The 17339-nt window shown below is 40.1% G+C and overlaps 1 protein-coding gene across 1 annotated transcript in view; it reads right to left on the reverse strand.

Annotated features, from left to right (window-relative positions):
• The window catches only part of LOC110519993 (inactive dipeptidyl peptidase 10-like), an 81439-nt gene that overhangs the window by 14507 nt on the left and 49593 nt on the right, over positions 1–17339 (reverse strand). Inside the window, exons 7-15 of the mRNA XM_090230591.1 lie at positions 15469–15550; positions 11294–11414; positions 10357–10511; positions 5491–5588; positions 5199–5322; positions 4018–4056; positions 3714–3821; positions 1408–1499; positions 1073–1120 (exon numbers count right to left, since the gene is read on the reverse strand). Coding sequence (XP_090086717.1) covers positions 1073–1120; positions 1408–1499; positions 3714–3821; positions 4018–4056; positions 5199–5322; positions 5491–5588; positions 10357–10511; positions 11294–11414; positions 15469–15550 — 867 coding nt within the window. The remainder of the gene's footprint in view (positions 1–1072; positions 1121–1407; positions 1500–3713; positions 3822–4017; positions 4057–5198; positions 5323–5490; positions 5589–10356; positions 10512–11293; positions 11415–15468; positions 15551–17339) is intronic.

Consider the following 17339-nt stretch of genomic DNA (forward strand, 5'->3'; position numbering starts at 1 on the left):
TCCCTGCCACTGAAAAATATCCCACAGCATGATGCTGCCCCCACCATGCTTCAAGTAGGGATGGTGACAGGTTTCCTCCAGAAGTGACACTTGGCATTTATTCCAAAAGTTTTCATCAGACCAAATCATTTTGTTTCTTATGGTCTGAGAGTCCTTAGGTGCGTTTTGGAAAACTCCAAGCGGGCTGTCAGGTGCCTTTTACTGAGGATTTGCTTCCGTCTGGCCACTCTACCATAAAGGTCTGATTGGTGGAGTGCTGCAGAGATGGTTGTCCTTCTGGAAGTTTCGCCCATCTCCACAAAGGAACTCTGCAGGTCTGTCAGAGTGACCATTGGGTTCTTGGTCACCTCCCTGACTAAGGCCCTTCTCCCCCAATTGTTCAGTTTGGCCAGGTGGCCAGCTCTAGGAAGAGTCTTAGTGGTTCAAACTTATTCCATTTAAGAATGATGGAGGCCACTGTGTTCTTGGGGACATTCAATGCTGCAGACATTTTTTGGTACCTCTCCCAAGATCTGTGCCTCGACACAATCCTGTCTCGGAGCTCTACGGACCTTTCCTTTGGCCTCATGGCTTGGTTTATACAGACTGGTGTGTGCCTTTCTAAATCATGTCCAATCAATTGAACTTACCACAGGTGGACTCCAATCAAGTTGTAGAAACATCTCAAGGATGATCAATGGAAACAGGAAATTTCAAGTCAATTTCAAGTCTCATAGCAAAGGGTCTGAATACTTATGTAAATATATCTATATATATATATTTATATTTATCCTATATATTTATATCTATATTTTTTTACATTTGCAAAAATATTTAAACATCTGTTTTCACATTGTCATTTTGGGGTGTTGTGTGTAGAATGATATTGTGTAGAATGATATAAAATATGTAATCAGTTTTAGAATAAGGCTGTAACGTATCAAAATGTGGAAAAGGTCAAGGGGTCTGACTACTTTCCAAATGCACTTTACCTCTAGACAAATGTTTGGACCAGAGTTGATATCTGTTGGATGCCTAACATCTGCATATTGGCAATTACTATACTTTCTATTTAAATTAATGTATACAGTACCTGTACAGTTGTCTTTGTATTGAACTATCTTCTGTGCTAAGGAAATAACTATAGAAAGAGAAGAAAATATGTTGTTATGATATGTTGTCCAGGTTCAGTCGGCATGACATTCTTGAACAATATTTTGCAACTGAATTCAGCACTACATCGTAGGCATGTCAGAGTAGGGTTGAAAATTCCGGTAACTTTCCCAAACTTCCCAGGTTTTCCAGTAATCCTAGTTGGAGGATTCTGAATTTTCTGCTTACTCCCTCCTGATTATGTGAATCTTCCACTGGGATTTTGGGAAAGTTACCAGAATTGTGCAACCCTATGTCAGAGTATCAGTAATGTACACTGTATCTGCTTCCTCATCATACTCCAGGATCTGAGACACCTCCCAGCTGCCAGAGGTCAGGTGGCGCATGTTGACCTCATCACCATTGAACTGAGCAGGGAAACAAAACAAACACACATTACATCACCTGCAGCGACACGCTAGACTCAACATAACCTTGTATAGCCCATGTGCGATGTATAACAAAACAAGGCAGTAAACATGTCCCCCATGAAAGATGCAGCGCCCCCCCTTGGATCAATCAGTATAATTTTGGCAAGAATGGCAAGAAGCATCATGGCAAGAAGCATCATTCACCCAAGTGTAATCCACATCAGGTCAGTGGTGTCTGAGATATCACATGGGATAGCTAGACTCATATCCCTTAACTTTTCTAGGGTAGGGGGCAGTATTTGGAATTTTGGATGAAAAGTGTGCCCAAATTAAACTGCCTGCTACTCAGCCCTAAAAGAAAATGCATATAATTAGTAGATTTGGATATAAAACACGCTGACATTTCTAAAACTGTTTGAATGATGTCTGTGAGTATAACAGAACTCATATGGCAGGCAAAAACCTGAGAAAAAATCCAACCAGGAAGTGGGAAATCTGAGGTTTGTAGTTTGTCAAGTCATTGCCGATCGAATATACAGTGTCTATGGGGTCATATTGCACTTCCTAAGGCTTCCACTAGATGTCACCAGTCTTTAGAACCTTGTTTGATGCTTCTACTGTGAAGGAGGGGGGAATGGGAGCTGAATGAGTCAGAGGTCTGCCAGAGTGGCATGAGCTGACCATGCGTGTTCACGTGAGAGTTAGCTTGCGTTCCATTGCATTTCTACAGACAAAGGAATTCTCCGGTTGAAACGTTATTGAAGATTTATGTTAAAAACATCCTAAAGATTGATTCTATACATCGTTTGACATTTTCTACGGACTGTAATGGAACTTTTTAACTTTTTGTCTGCTCGCACCTCATGAATTTGGATTACTGGGCTAAACTCGTGAACAAAAAGGAGGTATTTGGACATAAATTATGAACATTATCGAACAAAACAAACATTTATTGTGGAACTGGGATTCCTGGGAGTGCATTCTGATGAAGATCATCAAATGTAAGTGAATGTAAGTGAATATTTATAATGCTATTTCTGACTTCTGTTGACTCCACAACATGACGGGTATCTGTTTGGCTTGTTTTGTTGTCTGAGCGCTGTACTCAGATTATTGTATGGTGTGTTTTTTTAAAATCTGACACAGCGGTTGCATTAAGGAGAAGTGGACCTAAAATTCCATGCATAACAGTTGTATCTTTTAGCAATGTTTATTATGATTATTTCTGTAAATTGATGTGGCTCTCTGCAAAATCACCAGATGTTTTGGAACTACTGAACATAAAGCTCCAATGTAAACTCAGATTTTTGGATATAAATATGAACTTTACCAAACAAAACATACATGTATTGTGTAACATGAAGTCATATGAGTGTCATCTGATGAAGATCATCAAAGGTTAGTGATTAATTTTATCGCTCTTTCTGCTTTTTGTGACTAGTCTCTTTGGCTGGAAAAATGGCTGTGTTTTTTTGTGACTTGGCTCTGACCTAACATAATCGTTTGGTGTGCTTTCGTCATAAAGCCTTTTTGAAATCGGACACTGTGGCTGGATTTACAACAAGTGTATCTTTTTAAAATGGTGTAAAATACTTGTATGCTTGAGGAATTTTAAATATGGGATTTCTGTTGTTTTGAATTTGGCAGCCTGCATTTTCACTGGCTGTTGACGAGGTGGGACACTAGCGTACCCAAGTGAGGTTAACATGTGTTCCAAACAGATCAAGAGTCAAACAGAACAAGACATATAAACATGTCCTCATTATAGTGCCACCGTGTGGTCGATATGAATGATTCTTGACAGTGTTTACAACATGTGTAAAAAATGTTGTTGCAATATGAATATCTTTGACTGATTTATATGCATTTACAGTATGTTCTAGACCATGCCGAAGTGAAAGTTTAGGTCAAATGGTGTGAGGGGCGTGACCTTTCAAAGTTTGCATTTTCAATCTCTTGTTATAGACCATCTGGCCAATCAATGAAATTTTGTAAATACCGGATCTCTATGGCAAGACGCATTATTCACACAAGTTTCTTCAAAATCAAGCCAGTTCTGTCTGACATGTCGTGTGTGACTAACGTATTAACGCACTAACGGACGGAGACAGGTCCACAGTCCCCTCCCCAATTTTATCATGGGGGACAACAGAGAGCGAATAACCTAATTGAGACTTTCCTTACCACAACTATGACAGCTGAACATCCTACCTGGTCAGATATCATGGTGATATGGTGGAATGACCCTCGTCCGCCATGTTTTATTGGCATGGTCAGGAAGAAGGTATTCCCATCCTTGGAAAACAATGGCTCTTCATTCTGTAAGAAAAGAGAGTGTAGCCAACTGGTCATGACCAGAAAAAAAAAAGTTTAACATTTAATAGGCGGATTTTCTGGTTTTGCAAGGTATTTCCTTTGTATCCCTCTCTAGTGAAAAGTATTGCACAATAAATTATTGAATGAACTTGTGTAATATCTGTGTAATAACAATATGACAAACCTTATGCATGCTTACCTGACGATCAAGCCACTTCTCTGATGTAATCACATGTTTCTGAGGAGGAAACAGAGAGAGGTTAGTGCAGGGTATATGTGTCTGCTGTTCAAACCTTGAACTGTAGACATGGACAACCCATCAGACCTTTCACAGAGCAAAGACAGTAACGTGTACATGTACCACTCAAAAGTTTGGACACACCTACTCATACAAGGGCTTTTCTTTATTTTTATGATTTTCTACAGTGTAGAATAATAATTTTTATTCTTTAACACTTAATTTCCTTAAAACTGCATTGTTGGTTAGGGGCTTGTAAGTAAGCATTTCACTGTAACGTCTACACCTGTTGCATTCCGCACATGTGACAAATACAATTTGATTTGATTTGAAGGCCTGATTCATGCAGTCTCCTCTCAACAGTTGATGTTGAGATGTGTCTGTTACCTGAACTCTGTAAAGCATTCATTTGGGCTGAAATTTCTGAGGCTGGTAACAGTAATGAACTTATCCCCTGCAGCAGAGGAAACTCTTCCTTTCCTGTGGCGGTCCTCATGAGAGCCAGTTTCGTCATAGCGCTTGATGGTTTTTGCGATTGCACTTGAAGAAACTTTCAAAGTTCTTGAAATTTTCCGCATTGACTGACCTTCATGTCTTAAAGTAATGATGGACTGTCATTTCTCTTTGCTTATTTGAGCTGTTCTTGCCATAATATGGACTTGGTCTTTTACCAAATAGGGATATCTTCTGTATACCACCCTTACCTTGTCACAACACAACTGATTGGCTCAAATGCATTAAGAAGGAAATAAATTCCACAAATTAACTTTTAACAAGGCACACCTGTTAATTGAAATGCATCTCATGAAACTGGTTAAGAGAATGTCAACAAGTGCTCAGCATATGTGGGAACTCCTTCAAAACGGTTGGAAAAGCATTCCAGGTGAAGCTGGATGAGAGAATGCCTAGAGTGTGCAAAGCTGTCATCAAGGCAAAAGGTGGCTAATTTGAAGAACCTAAAATATAACATATATTTGGATTTGTTTCACACTTTTTTGGTTACTACCTGATTCCATACATGTTACTTCATAGTTTTGATGTCTTCACTATTATTCTACAATGTGGAAAATGGTAAAAATAAAGAAAATCCCTTGAATGAGTTGGTGTGTACAAACCTTTGACTTTTACTGTACGATGCTTACTTTTAGACATGCCCCCATAGTGACCTCACATAGCGACAGGATGGAGGTGTTCTGGGCTCGGTTCAACCAGCGCACACCAATCTTCTCCTCTGTGACCCATTTCACCATGGTTATGTAGTAGTCACTATAGTGGACAAAGGGCCATTGGGACACAATTATGTATATGTTTTTTATTTCAAAAACTAAATGATATGCTGCCAACTGGGGCTTAATGAACGACATGCTGCGATCGTTGTCTTTTTTAATTGAACATGCTGGTCTCTTCATAGAAACAAGATTGTTCAATTGATACCTTTTTTCAAAGCTGTTGGGAGGTCGCAGTTCAGTTGTCTGGGATCCCCCATCCAAGGTGACGACGTAAAGCTTAACTGTGGGATTGACCTGCCCTACCTAAAACACAAATAGAAAAACCACACGCACAACAGTTTTCAAAGTGCTCACCCACCATTGAGAGCACGGAGATCACACGTAGAATACTTTATAATCTATACATAGAAGGCATGAACAGTTTGTGATATACAGCCCCACAACATTCTGCTATGTTCTTGTCATGTTTTGAAATGCCAGCGTTCATAAACAGTCCCTCATCAGAGAATATAATGACCAGGGAGAATCACAAATGGAGCAAACAAGAGTTGTGTTGCGCAGAAGCCTTCAAGGCCCATCTTAACGAGGCGATTGTTTTCTCCCAGATGAGCTCAGTCCTCCCCTTAAAACACGCAGCTCATTAGTCTATCAGGGCTGGAGGAGTCCCATACCACAGATCCTAACTTGAAGATGACAGGAGTCAAACTTTGGCTTTCACTGCACTGATATTGCCAACTGCATTATAACCTTGCTCCGCTATTCTCTTTTTTTCGGCATAATCGGGTCTCTGGGTGAAAGGAAAAAAACAATATGCCAACTGATATTCCAAGAGAAATGAATTCTCTTCTTCGCCGACTCCCTCGATATTAGCCTGCCTCTCTTGTGGGTATGTGCAAAATTCTCATTGTATATGTGTGTGTATGTGCGTACTGTTATACGTGTGTGTGTACGTGTGTACGTATGTGCTTGCCTGCGTGTGTGCGTGTGCGTGCGTGTGTGTGTGTGTATGTGTGTGTGTGTGTGCGTGCGATCAAAACTTGCTGTGGTTTATTAATAAGATTCCCTCCAATGAACCTCTCTGACTCTAATTCTTTGTCCGGGCGAGGCAACATTCCTCTACCCCAGCTACCTCTCGAAGGGGCGAGTGGGCTCTTCCCCTCCAGAACAGAGGATGGTAGAGCATCACCTCTCCTTACCATAGCATATCACAGCACTTCCCGCCTAACGCTACAGATCCCTGCAACCACCACCACCGTGCTCTTCAAAGGAAGCCAGTCAGCGTTGATATGAATGAAACTAGACTTTCTTTTTAACCAGGATGAAAAAGCTAAAGCCAAAAAGCCCTGTGCAGGTTTAATTATTCATTCCACCTGTAATATTATGAAGCTGTTTCTTCTTTATGCTCTGGAAGAGCCAGGAGAGGGCTTTGGGTACATGGCTACTCTACACAGAATGTGCTTGTTAAATGTAAGAGTCTGGTAAGTACACCGTGCTGTTGAGTGGAACAAACTACCACAGCAACTCAAAGCTATACCGACCGTAACTTCATTTTTAAAAAATCTCAAAAGTTCCCATGAAGTTTCCATATGCACAAAAAGCTTATTTCTCTTAAATGTTGTGCACAAATTTGTTTACATCCCTGTTAGTGAGCATTTTTCCTTTGCCAAGATAAACCATCCACCTGACAGGTGTGGCATATCAAGAAGCTGATTAACCAACATCCGTCTTCTTCACCTTTGAAGAAGTGGGACAGAAGTGGGAAGTGGGACCACATTCCACTGGCCACTATCAACAGCCTGATCAACTGTATGTGAATTAGATGTGATGCGCTGCATGAGGCAAATTGTGGTCACACCAGATACGGACCGGTTTTCTGATCCAGGCCCCTAAATTCTTTTAAGGTATCTGTGACCAACATATGCATATCTGTATTCCCAGTCATGTGAAATCCATAGATTAGGGCCTAATAAATTTAGTTCAATTTACTGATTTTCTTATATGAACTGTAACGCAGTAAAATCTTTGTGTAACGCTCAATGAGTGAATAGGTGTAGAGAGGCGTAGAGAGCAAAGGATGCGGGAAAACACGCTTTAATGTCCAGAAATAATCACAGGAACAAAAATAGTATACCAAACCAGGTATAACTACAGAACAAAAGTACCCTATCGTGAAAAATAACAGGACAGCGAGAAACCCAAATGAAAACACTAACCACTCTAACACATACAGATGAACAAGCCCACACAAACAGAAGCGGGCTGAACAAACTTAAATAACCCCACCCTAACAACCAAACAAGGAACAGGTGAAACCAATTAGACAAAACCAAACGAATACAGAACAAAGGATCGGTGGCAGCTAGTAGACCGGCGACGACGACCGCCGAGCGCCACCGGAACAAGAAGGGGAGTCACCTTCGGTAGAATTCGTGACACTTTGAAATTGTTGCATGTCGCATTACACATTTTTGTTCCGTGTATGTAATGTTATGTTTTTTTGCACCATGCACTTTAGGGACCAAAATGAAAAAGGTCTCTTGACTTTATTGTGCTACCTCTTTCGCAAATCAATCAGTCAATCAATCAATCAATCAATCAAAAGCACTAGAATTTCACAGTCACTTAGAGTCAGTGACAATAGCTGTGTCCTGTTTCTGAGTACAAAAGTAGGACCCCTATGGGCAGATACAGTGCAGTTTGTTGCACTGAAAGTAAAGGGGCTGAATAATTTTGCACGCCCAATTTTTCCGTTTTTAATTTGTTAAAAAAGTTTGAAATATCCAATAAATGTCGTTCCACTTCATGATTGTGTCCCACTTGTTGTTGATTCTTCACAAAAAAATACAGTTTTCTATCTTTATGTTTGAAGCCTGAAATGTGGCAAAGGGTCGCAAAGTTCAAGGGGGCCGAATACTTTCGCAAGGCACTATAACTTCTCTTGTGTTTTTGCTGATAAATCCCCCATCATAGTAATATTTCCTGCATCATATCCCCCACAATACCTTCCCCCATTTCTACCCCCTTGGACTTGTGTCTTATAGTGAATGGCATTCTGAGATTAGGGAGTTTTCACCAAGTCAAACATACAGTAAACAAACATGGCTGCCATTATAAAGAATTTAACTGCTGTTAGCTTAGCTGACACACATTTATTTTCTAAACAACATTACATTAGTCTCTTGTCCTCACCAGAGAAGTGGTGCATTGTAAACTAGTCCAGCTGTAAGGTCGCCAACTTATGTTTTCTTGTCAGCGCACCCTGTTATTTAGACTGGTTTATTGAGTTTGGCTGTGGATGTTTGGCTGTGGATGTGTTCCGTGTGATGCTTGGATGATGAAGTTTGCATTTATCTTTTACAATAAAAGGTCAAACTGAGGAATACAGTTTAAGACCTTTATTTTCCATCAGTACAAAAAAAAAGATTTAGATGCTGTTCAGCCAACAATGCTGTTTAGACGCATTTGTTGCGTCATACGTTCTGTTACTACTGTTCCAATCACATATGTGAGATCGTACGCTGCAGGGACCACTCAACAATGATCACAAATATGTGATTGTACGAGTCAACAGGTTAAATTAAGAATATTTCTGATGGGTGACAATATTATCACTTGTGAATGATTGTGTTTGCAATAAGGCAAGAAACAGCACATGCCTTGTTTTGCGACTTTTTAAAATCAGTCACACATCTCATTGGCCCATATGGCCAATGTTTTAATAAGGTTTGTATCACAGTTAAAGTTGCCAAATAACTCCTTTACAACTGGTGTAGAGCCTAATGGCATACTGTAACAAAGTATTGAGATAAACTTTTGTTATTGACCAAATACTTATTTTCCACCATAATTTGCAAATAAATTAATGAAAAATTCTACAATGCGATTTTCTGGATTTTTTTTTCTCATTTTGTCTGTCATAGTTGAAGTGTACACGTTGACCAATAGAATTGCAAAATGTTTGTACTATGGGGGATAGTAGATATACATATGCTAGTGCTTTTGCTATTCATTAGGCCTACTCATCTTGTTGGCTGATGAAAATAACATTTGGACAGTTCTTCTAACATGTTCAGAATGCGATAAGGACATGCACAGTTGCGTCCCCAATGTGTCTGTCTTCACTTGTAGCCTACTTCGGAGCTGAGATGCCTGTGAGAAGGACCCGATCACTTGAAGGTCATTGGCTAATAAGAATTGAAATATCTGAGAGAGCCATGTGAGTAAGAGGTGCTTTGGAGTGCTGCGACTGGCAGCCGGGAAAAGGGAATTATAATTATTATATTCAGCCAAAATGCACAACGGCCACACAAGGGGGATGCAGCCCAACGTTTGTATCACAATTAAAGTTGCATAAATAACTCTAAATTGAGCATATAGGTGGACCTGTTTTCTTGTTAACCGCTCAACACAGAATAAACGCATATTTGCAGTCCCTCAGAAATTGTTTGGAGAAAATATCCATTTAATTTTATTCAGCTGTGTTCAATTGTATTCTTCATACTATAAAATAATGCCACAGAATTCTAAGCAAATATTGTCTGCTAAATGAACTAGTGTATCCCACAGCCTTATGGCATAACCGGATCAGAGCCTAAAATAATATATAAGTTTGCGATTCTGCTCTTCTGAAATAGTCTACATTTTCTAAACAAACCGGTCTAAAATAAATAATGAATGTATTGTAATGGTGTAGGTTATATTACATGTATTTATTCTACTTTTTAAAAATATAGATATTCCAAAGGTCTGCAGCAGTGGCTTGTAGGCTATGCGTGGAAGTCAAAGATGCTAAACGTGTTTATGTTAATGGCAATTAGTGTGAGACTGGTAGTAATTTGCATAACAGTCACCGGCTGACACAATTTCATGACCGCGACAGCCCTAGTAAGGATACTGTTGGTCTAAGTCTTACCTTGGAGTAAGTTTACTGTTAGCCTAACTTGGTCTAAATTGGTACCGGGTCTAACTTACCTTGGGGTAAGGGACTGTTGGCCTGACTCTTACCTTGGGGTAAGCTTACAGTTGGCCTGACTCTTACCTGGGGTAAGGGTACAGTTGGCCTGACTGTTACCTTGGGGTAAGGGTACAGTTGGCCCCTGGGGTAGAGGGCGCCAGTGAAGCGAGGCAGGAGCATGTTGGGTACCAGAGTGTCGTTGAGGTTGAGGTAGGCCAGTCGTGACCCGTCAGGGGACCACCAGTGTGCCACTTGAGAGTGCAGCACTTCCTCTGTAAAACAATGAAAGGAGATTTTTTAATAACTGTTTATACCAAGTAGATAAAACATTGCATGTGGTAACTCTACACTTTACACAACAAAATAAGCATGTCAAAACACATTCACAGCACTAATAAAGTGTATTTTCTTTATTGGAAAGAAATGCAAGGACACTTGTTTTTAATTATCTACCTTTTTTAGCTCCTCATCTTACTATTTTCTACTTCCTCCAGAAATAATAATGTGCGTGTGTACAGCTAAACTTTGGATTCATGGAGAGGCTGAACCATTATGCAGTAGGAGTGCCAGGCAGGCAGAAATCATGTAGGAGATGACAAAATTATCAGCCTCTTCACTTTCCACTGGCCAACACAATATAATGTGTAAAAATAGCTCATTTGGGGACATTTCTATTTTTCCTGCTCTAAACACCCAATAATCTAGCTGAATGTAATAATGGCCCTATATGATGCACAATCGTCATAGAGCTATTCAACAGAGTAAATACAGTCACTATCTATGTGTGGGTTGTGTGTGTGTGTGTCTTTGTGTTTGTTTGTGTGTGTGTGTGTGTGTGTGTGAATCCTGTTCTATGCTGGACACCAGTCAAGTCCTTTTGCTATCCGTGGTTACAAAAGACAGTCCCCAGGCCATAAACAAAGGGAGCCATTTCAGAGTTGGGGAATGTACTTATACTGTCCACACAGTATAGGTGAATTCCAGTCTGAGGTTGTCATTTATGGACATTCTCAACCATTGTTGACCAATATTATCAGAACAGTGGCGGTCCTACCTTCATATAACCAATCAGCGATGCCATTGAAGACCACTCCTTCTTGTCCTGAAGACGTCAGTCTCCAAGAACTGCTTTTGACATCCGTCTGGTAGTAAATGTTGTTTTCAAAGACATACACCTGATGAGAAAGATGTTTCATTCATCATGGGATATCAAATCTACTGCGTTCACCTACATATAGTCGATGTTCCTGCTATGTAATAAGATCACGCTTCATTACTTATAAATAAAAGAGCCTTGTGGTTTATTAAGACAAGTGTGTGGAGGCGTATGTGTGAAACACACACACACACACACACACAAATCAGACAGCTTCTATCTCAAGGCCATCAGACTATACAGCTTCTATCTCAAGGCCAACAGACTGTTAAACAGCGATCATTAACACAGAGAGGCTGCTGCCTACATACCAGCCTTGAAATCATTGGCCACTTTAATAAATGGAACACTATTCACTTTAGTAATGCCACTTTAATAATGTTTACATATCTTGCATTACTCATCTCATGTGTATATACTGTATTTTATACCATCTAGTACATCTTGCCTATGCCGCTCTGACATTGCTCATCCATATATTTAAATGTATTTGTTTTTATTCCATTCCTTTACTTAGATTTGTGTGTATTAGGTAGGTGTTGTGGAATTAATAGATTACATGTTAGATATTGCTACACTGTCAGAACTAGAAGCACAAGCATTTCACTACACTCGCAATAACATCTGCTAACCATGTGTATGTGACCAATAACATTTGATTTGATTTAAAGTTATACTCACACACGCTCAAGAAGTTATTCAGTGGAGGAAGAATCAACAACACAGAAGAACCTCTTAAATCAACGCACACTTTGCGGAGGGAAAGAACCCACACTTAAATAGAGTATTTGACTTGCTATCCCCAGTTTTGAGCTTTTTTCCCCCTGTTGTATCTTAGAATTAACTTGGAAAGTTCCAAAAGAAATGCGATAAATTGTACCGGTGGAGGTCATAACACATGGCAAAGTGGTCATTTTTAACAATTTATCTTAGACAAATACACACACACACACACACACACACACACACACACACACACACACACACACACACACACACACAGCTGTAAGGGCTTTCTAGGGTTGCGTTTACAAAAGGCAGACAAATTCAGATCTTCTTTTTCCACTAATTGGTCCGTTGACCAATCACATCAGATCTTTTCACATTAGACATTTTTCAGAGATGATCTGATTGGTCAAAAGACAAATGAGTGAAAAAAAATATCAGAATGGGTCTGCCTTTGTAAGCAGCCTATGTAACTGATTACATGGGGGCCAGGTATAAATACTGCAGTAAGTAGATAAATATGCTATCAAACGGTTAATTACTTTCCATGTCTACGCTTTACAAATAATGAACTGATTATACCATGCTTAATACTCCTTGGGTAGAGGGAATTACTCACAAAGAGAGATCTGGTAGCCAACAACATGTCTTAAAGCAACGGGTTGATTAGTAGTACTGTTGTTCGTTTTCCGTCTCGATAATTGGTTCCTTTTACGGCTTTTGTTTATGTATCTCTCATGTCAAAAACGACCTTTAATCAACATTCACCTTTGAGCAAAGGGGGTCTGGAGAATGAACTATACATACCATTGTTGCATAAGAGGTTTAAACATTGCCCATGCCTCTCCATGGCTTCCAGCGATTGAAAATGAGTCAAAGCAACGCATTTGGTTGGTAAAACACAACAAAAAACATTGTATTTCATGGGCTCATGTTCATGTTGACTTCACGTTTTGCAATCGACTTCAAAGATCTGATTTGAGATTGAGAGTCCTTCGCACCTGCTTTCGATTGTGTACATTTTTTTGTACTTACAGTATGAGGGAAGGTCAAACTATTTTGTTCAAACACAAATGGCAATTTTGGCTTCAACACTACACACTATGGCTTTAAACCAACTCTGGCCTTGTGGTTAGAGTGTCCGCCCTGATGGGGGTTCGATCCACAGTCGAATCAAACTAAAAATTCTAGAAATGGGACCTGATGCCTCTCTGCTTGACACTCAGCATTAAGGAGCTGGATTGTGGGTAATGCCATGCGATAGACTAGCATTTTGTCATCAAGCTGCCTCGTGCTACAAAATCAGGAGATTCTGCCCTGGCTCGGACAAGGCTTGTCCAAGGCTTACATACTTACTATATATACAGTGCCTTGCGAAAGTATTCGACCCCCTTGAACTTTGCGACCTTTTGCCACATTTCAGGCTTCAAACATAAAGATATAAAACTGTATTTTTTTTGTGAAGAATCAACAACAAGTGGGACACAATCATGAAGTGGAACGACATTTATTGGATATTTCAAAGTTTTTTAACAAATCAAAAACTGAAAAATTGGGCGTGCAAAATTATTCAGCCCCCTTAAGTTAATACTGTGTAGCGCCACCTTTTGCTGTGATTACAGCTGTAAGTCGCTTGGGGTATGTCTCTATCAGTTTTGCACATCGATAGACTGACCTTTTTTCCCATTCCTCCTTGCAAAACAGCTCGAGCTCAGTGAGGTTGGATGGAGAGCATTTGTGAACAGCAGTTTTCAGTTCTTTCCACAGATTCTCGATTGGATTCAGGTCTGGACTTTGACTTGGCCATTCTAACACCTGGAAATGTTTATTTTTGAACCATTCCATTGTAGATTTTGCTTTATGTTTTGGATCATTGTCTTGTTGGAAGACAAATCTCCGTCCCAGTCTCAGGTCTTTTGCAGACTCCATCAGGTTTTCTTCCAGAATGGTCCTGTATTTGGCTCCATCCATCTTCCCATCAATTTTAACCATCTTCCCTGTCCCTGCTGAAGAAAAGCAGGCCCAAACCATGATGCTGCCACCACCATGTTTGACAGTGGGGATGGTGTGTTCAGCTGTGTTGCTTTTACGCCAAACATAACGTTTTGCATTGTTGCCAAAAAGTTCAATTTTGGTTTCATCTGACCAGAGCACCTTCTTCCACATGTTTGGTGTGTCTCCCAGGTGGCTTGTGGCAAACTTTAAACAACACTTTTTATGGATATCTTTAAGAAATGGCTTTCTTCTTGCCACTCTTCCATAAAGGCCAGATTTGTGCAATATACGACTGATTGTTGCCCAATGGACAGAGTCTCCCACCTCAGCTGTAGATCTCTGCAGTTCATCCAGAGTGATTATGGGCCTCTTGGCTGCGTCTCTGATCAGTCTTCTCCTTGTATGAGCTGAAAGTTTAGAGGGACGGCCAGGTCTTGGTAGATTTGCAGTGGTCTGATACTCCTTCCATTTCAATATTATCGCTTGCACAGTACTCCTTGGGATGTTTAAAGCTTGGGAAATCTTTTTGTATCCAAATCCGGCTTTAAACTTCTTCACAACAGTATCTCGGACCTGCCTGGTGTGTTCCTTGTTCTTCATGATGCTCTCTGCGCTTTTAACGGACCTCTGAGACTATCACAGTGCAGGTGCATTTATACGGAGACTTGATTACACACAGGTGGATTGTATTTATCATCATTAGTCATTTAGGTCTACATTGGATCATTCAGAGATCCTCACTGAACTTCTGGAGAGAGTTTGCTGCACTGAACGTAAAGGGGCTGAATAATTTTGCACGCCCAATTTTTCAGTTTTTGATTTGTTAAAAAAGTTTGAAATATCCAATAAATGTCGTTCCACTTCATGATTGTGTCCCACTTGTTGCTGATTCTCCACAAAAAAATACAGTTTTATATCTTTATGTTTGAAGCCTGAAATGTGGCAAAAGGTCGCAAAGTTCAAGGGGGCCGAATACTTTCGCAAGGCACTGTATATGGCTTTCCAAAGGAGGAACGCCATTCACTGCTAGTTGTCTCACTGTGTGATGTCATCTTCCTGAGATTTCCAGTAAAAAACTCCTAGTGTCTTGCTCTACATTTTTGTATGCTTGGTTGTGTTATTATGGTATGGTCCCAGGGCAGACATGGTACATATACCCAACCAATTTGTGGACAAGCCCCTTCACCTCACCCCATTTCATCCGACTTTAACTACTTATCATAAATCTACCGCCATGCATGAGTAAAGGACATCAACTCAACGTGATTGAGTACACGGTGTGCAGTGTACACATCATAAACCCTACATTAGCATGAGTCATTTTCTTCAAGCTGACCCATAGGAATACTCACCAGCTGTTGATCCCGAACGCCCCAGGAAGCAAACTGCAGGACCGAGTCCGACACCTCTGGAGGGTTCAGCTCCTGTACCTCCCTGGTTGAAAACCCAACATCATTATGCAGTCCCTCATGTACAAAATTTAGAAGGATTATTCAGATTATCAGCAGTAGATTTGAGGTAGTGGTGTGCTTTCAGCTTTCGGGTCATAGCCACACCCTGATTCCGAAGGCATTTAAAAGCCATCCAATCATTAGCTGAATCAGACCTTCTTGCTTTTGCCCACACAGCATTCTGTTTCCTTATTATTCCAGCTAGCTGATCTGTATGGTTTGATAGGGGCATGCTTGTTGCATACTGTACATCCTGGAATGTTTTGTGGAAGTAAGAAAAGACAAATTCAACATCAGGGATGAATTCAACTCTATTCCAGGCAATGTTTAAAACATCATGTAATAAACCCTGAATATCAAACAGCTTACAGTTTCTTTTCATGATGATACGTGGAGGTAATTTAGACATTTTACAATCCCTTACACAGACAACCGCACGGTAATATTATTTTGTAAAGACACCAGAACCATTAAAACGACGAGGAGTATTGGTTAAAATAAGATCAATCAAAGAGGATTTCAACCTCGTTACACTTTTGACAATCTGAGTAAGATTACAGGTGTTACATAAATTCTTGAGGTGAGGAGAGTTGGATGTCAGGTCACCCATAAGCACGAATTCAGATTTGACGTTGTGTGATAATAGTTCAAATATACAATCCAGAGAGCCAATGGGGGTTCTATAACAACAGGAGACAACCAGATTCAAGGATGCGCAGAGATTTACAGTACATTCAAAGACAGATATCCAAATTGCTTAGGCTTGGTAACAGAAGTCAGAATGGTCGCAGAGAACTTGTCTTTTATGCAATGGCAACACCACCATCCTTGTGATCTGGCTGAAAAACATTGCCAAAATCATTGTCAGTGATGGATTTTTTTTTAGAGACAGGTTTGAGGAAGCATAAATATATCTGGGTCTGGGTTTTTTTTATCCAAATAATTACAAAATCAAGTTTCGGAAGAAGAGTTCTTACATTTATGTGTAGAAACTTCAGACCATTTTGACTTTTCAATTCAGATGGGGTAGAAATGTCCATTTCCTGACAGTAAAAGCAGCAACGTAATGACGTACTTAATCAGTCTAGATTGGATTTTACAGTATTTGGATTTCCAGACCATACTAGAACCATAGTCCAGAGGACCCAGAGTCTTAAACGCAACATATTTAAAAATATTCATACTGTCTGGTGACTTGGGGCGGCAAGGTAGCCTAGTGGTTAGAGCGTTGGACTAGTAACCAGAAGTGTTGCAAGTTCAAACCCCCGAGCTGACAAGGTACAAATCTGTCGTTCTGCCCCTGAACAGGCAGTTAACAGGCAGTTAACCCACTGTTCATAGGCCGTCATTGAAAATAGGAATTTTTTATTAACTGACTTGTTTCGTTAAATAAAGGTAAAAAAAAGAAATAAAATAAAACATAATTAAGTACTGAAAGAACAATCCATGTAAATGCAAGCATGTGGTTTCTCCCAGTTCTCCAGCGCAATAGCGGGACAAGGGTATGGTTTCTCCCAGGATGCACCATGGGAAAAACACTCAAAGTTCTCCACATTTAAGAGGCATCAGGCCCTAAATGCATCATCCTCAGTGTGAGATTCAAGGGTAGACAATAGCAACAACAGCAGCGTGTTCGTTTGTAGCCCGATCAATCAACGTGAGAAATAATCCCAACAAGTTTTCTAAGACTATAATTATAGGCCTATGAGGTCACTAATCAGAAATAGGTCTAAGCTACAATAAAATAACAAGGGCCAAGTAATAAAAATTGA

This window comes from Oncorhynchus mykiss, chromosome 3, assembly GCF_057628025.1.
Source record: "Oncorhynchus mykiss isolate SJ-2025 chromosome 3, ASM5762802v1, whole genome shotgun sequence".
Taxonomy (NCBI): domain Eukaryota; kingdom Metazoa; phylum Chordata; class Actinopteri; order Salmoniformes; family Salmonidae; genus Oncorhynchus; species Oncorhynchus mykiss.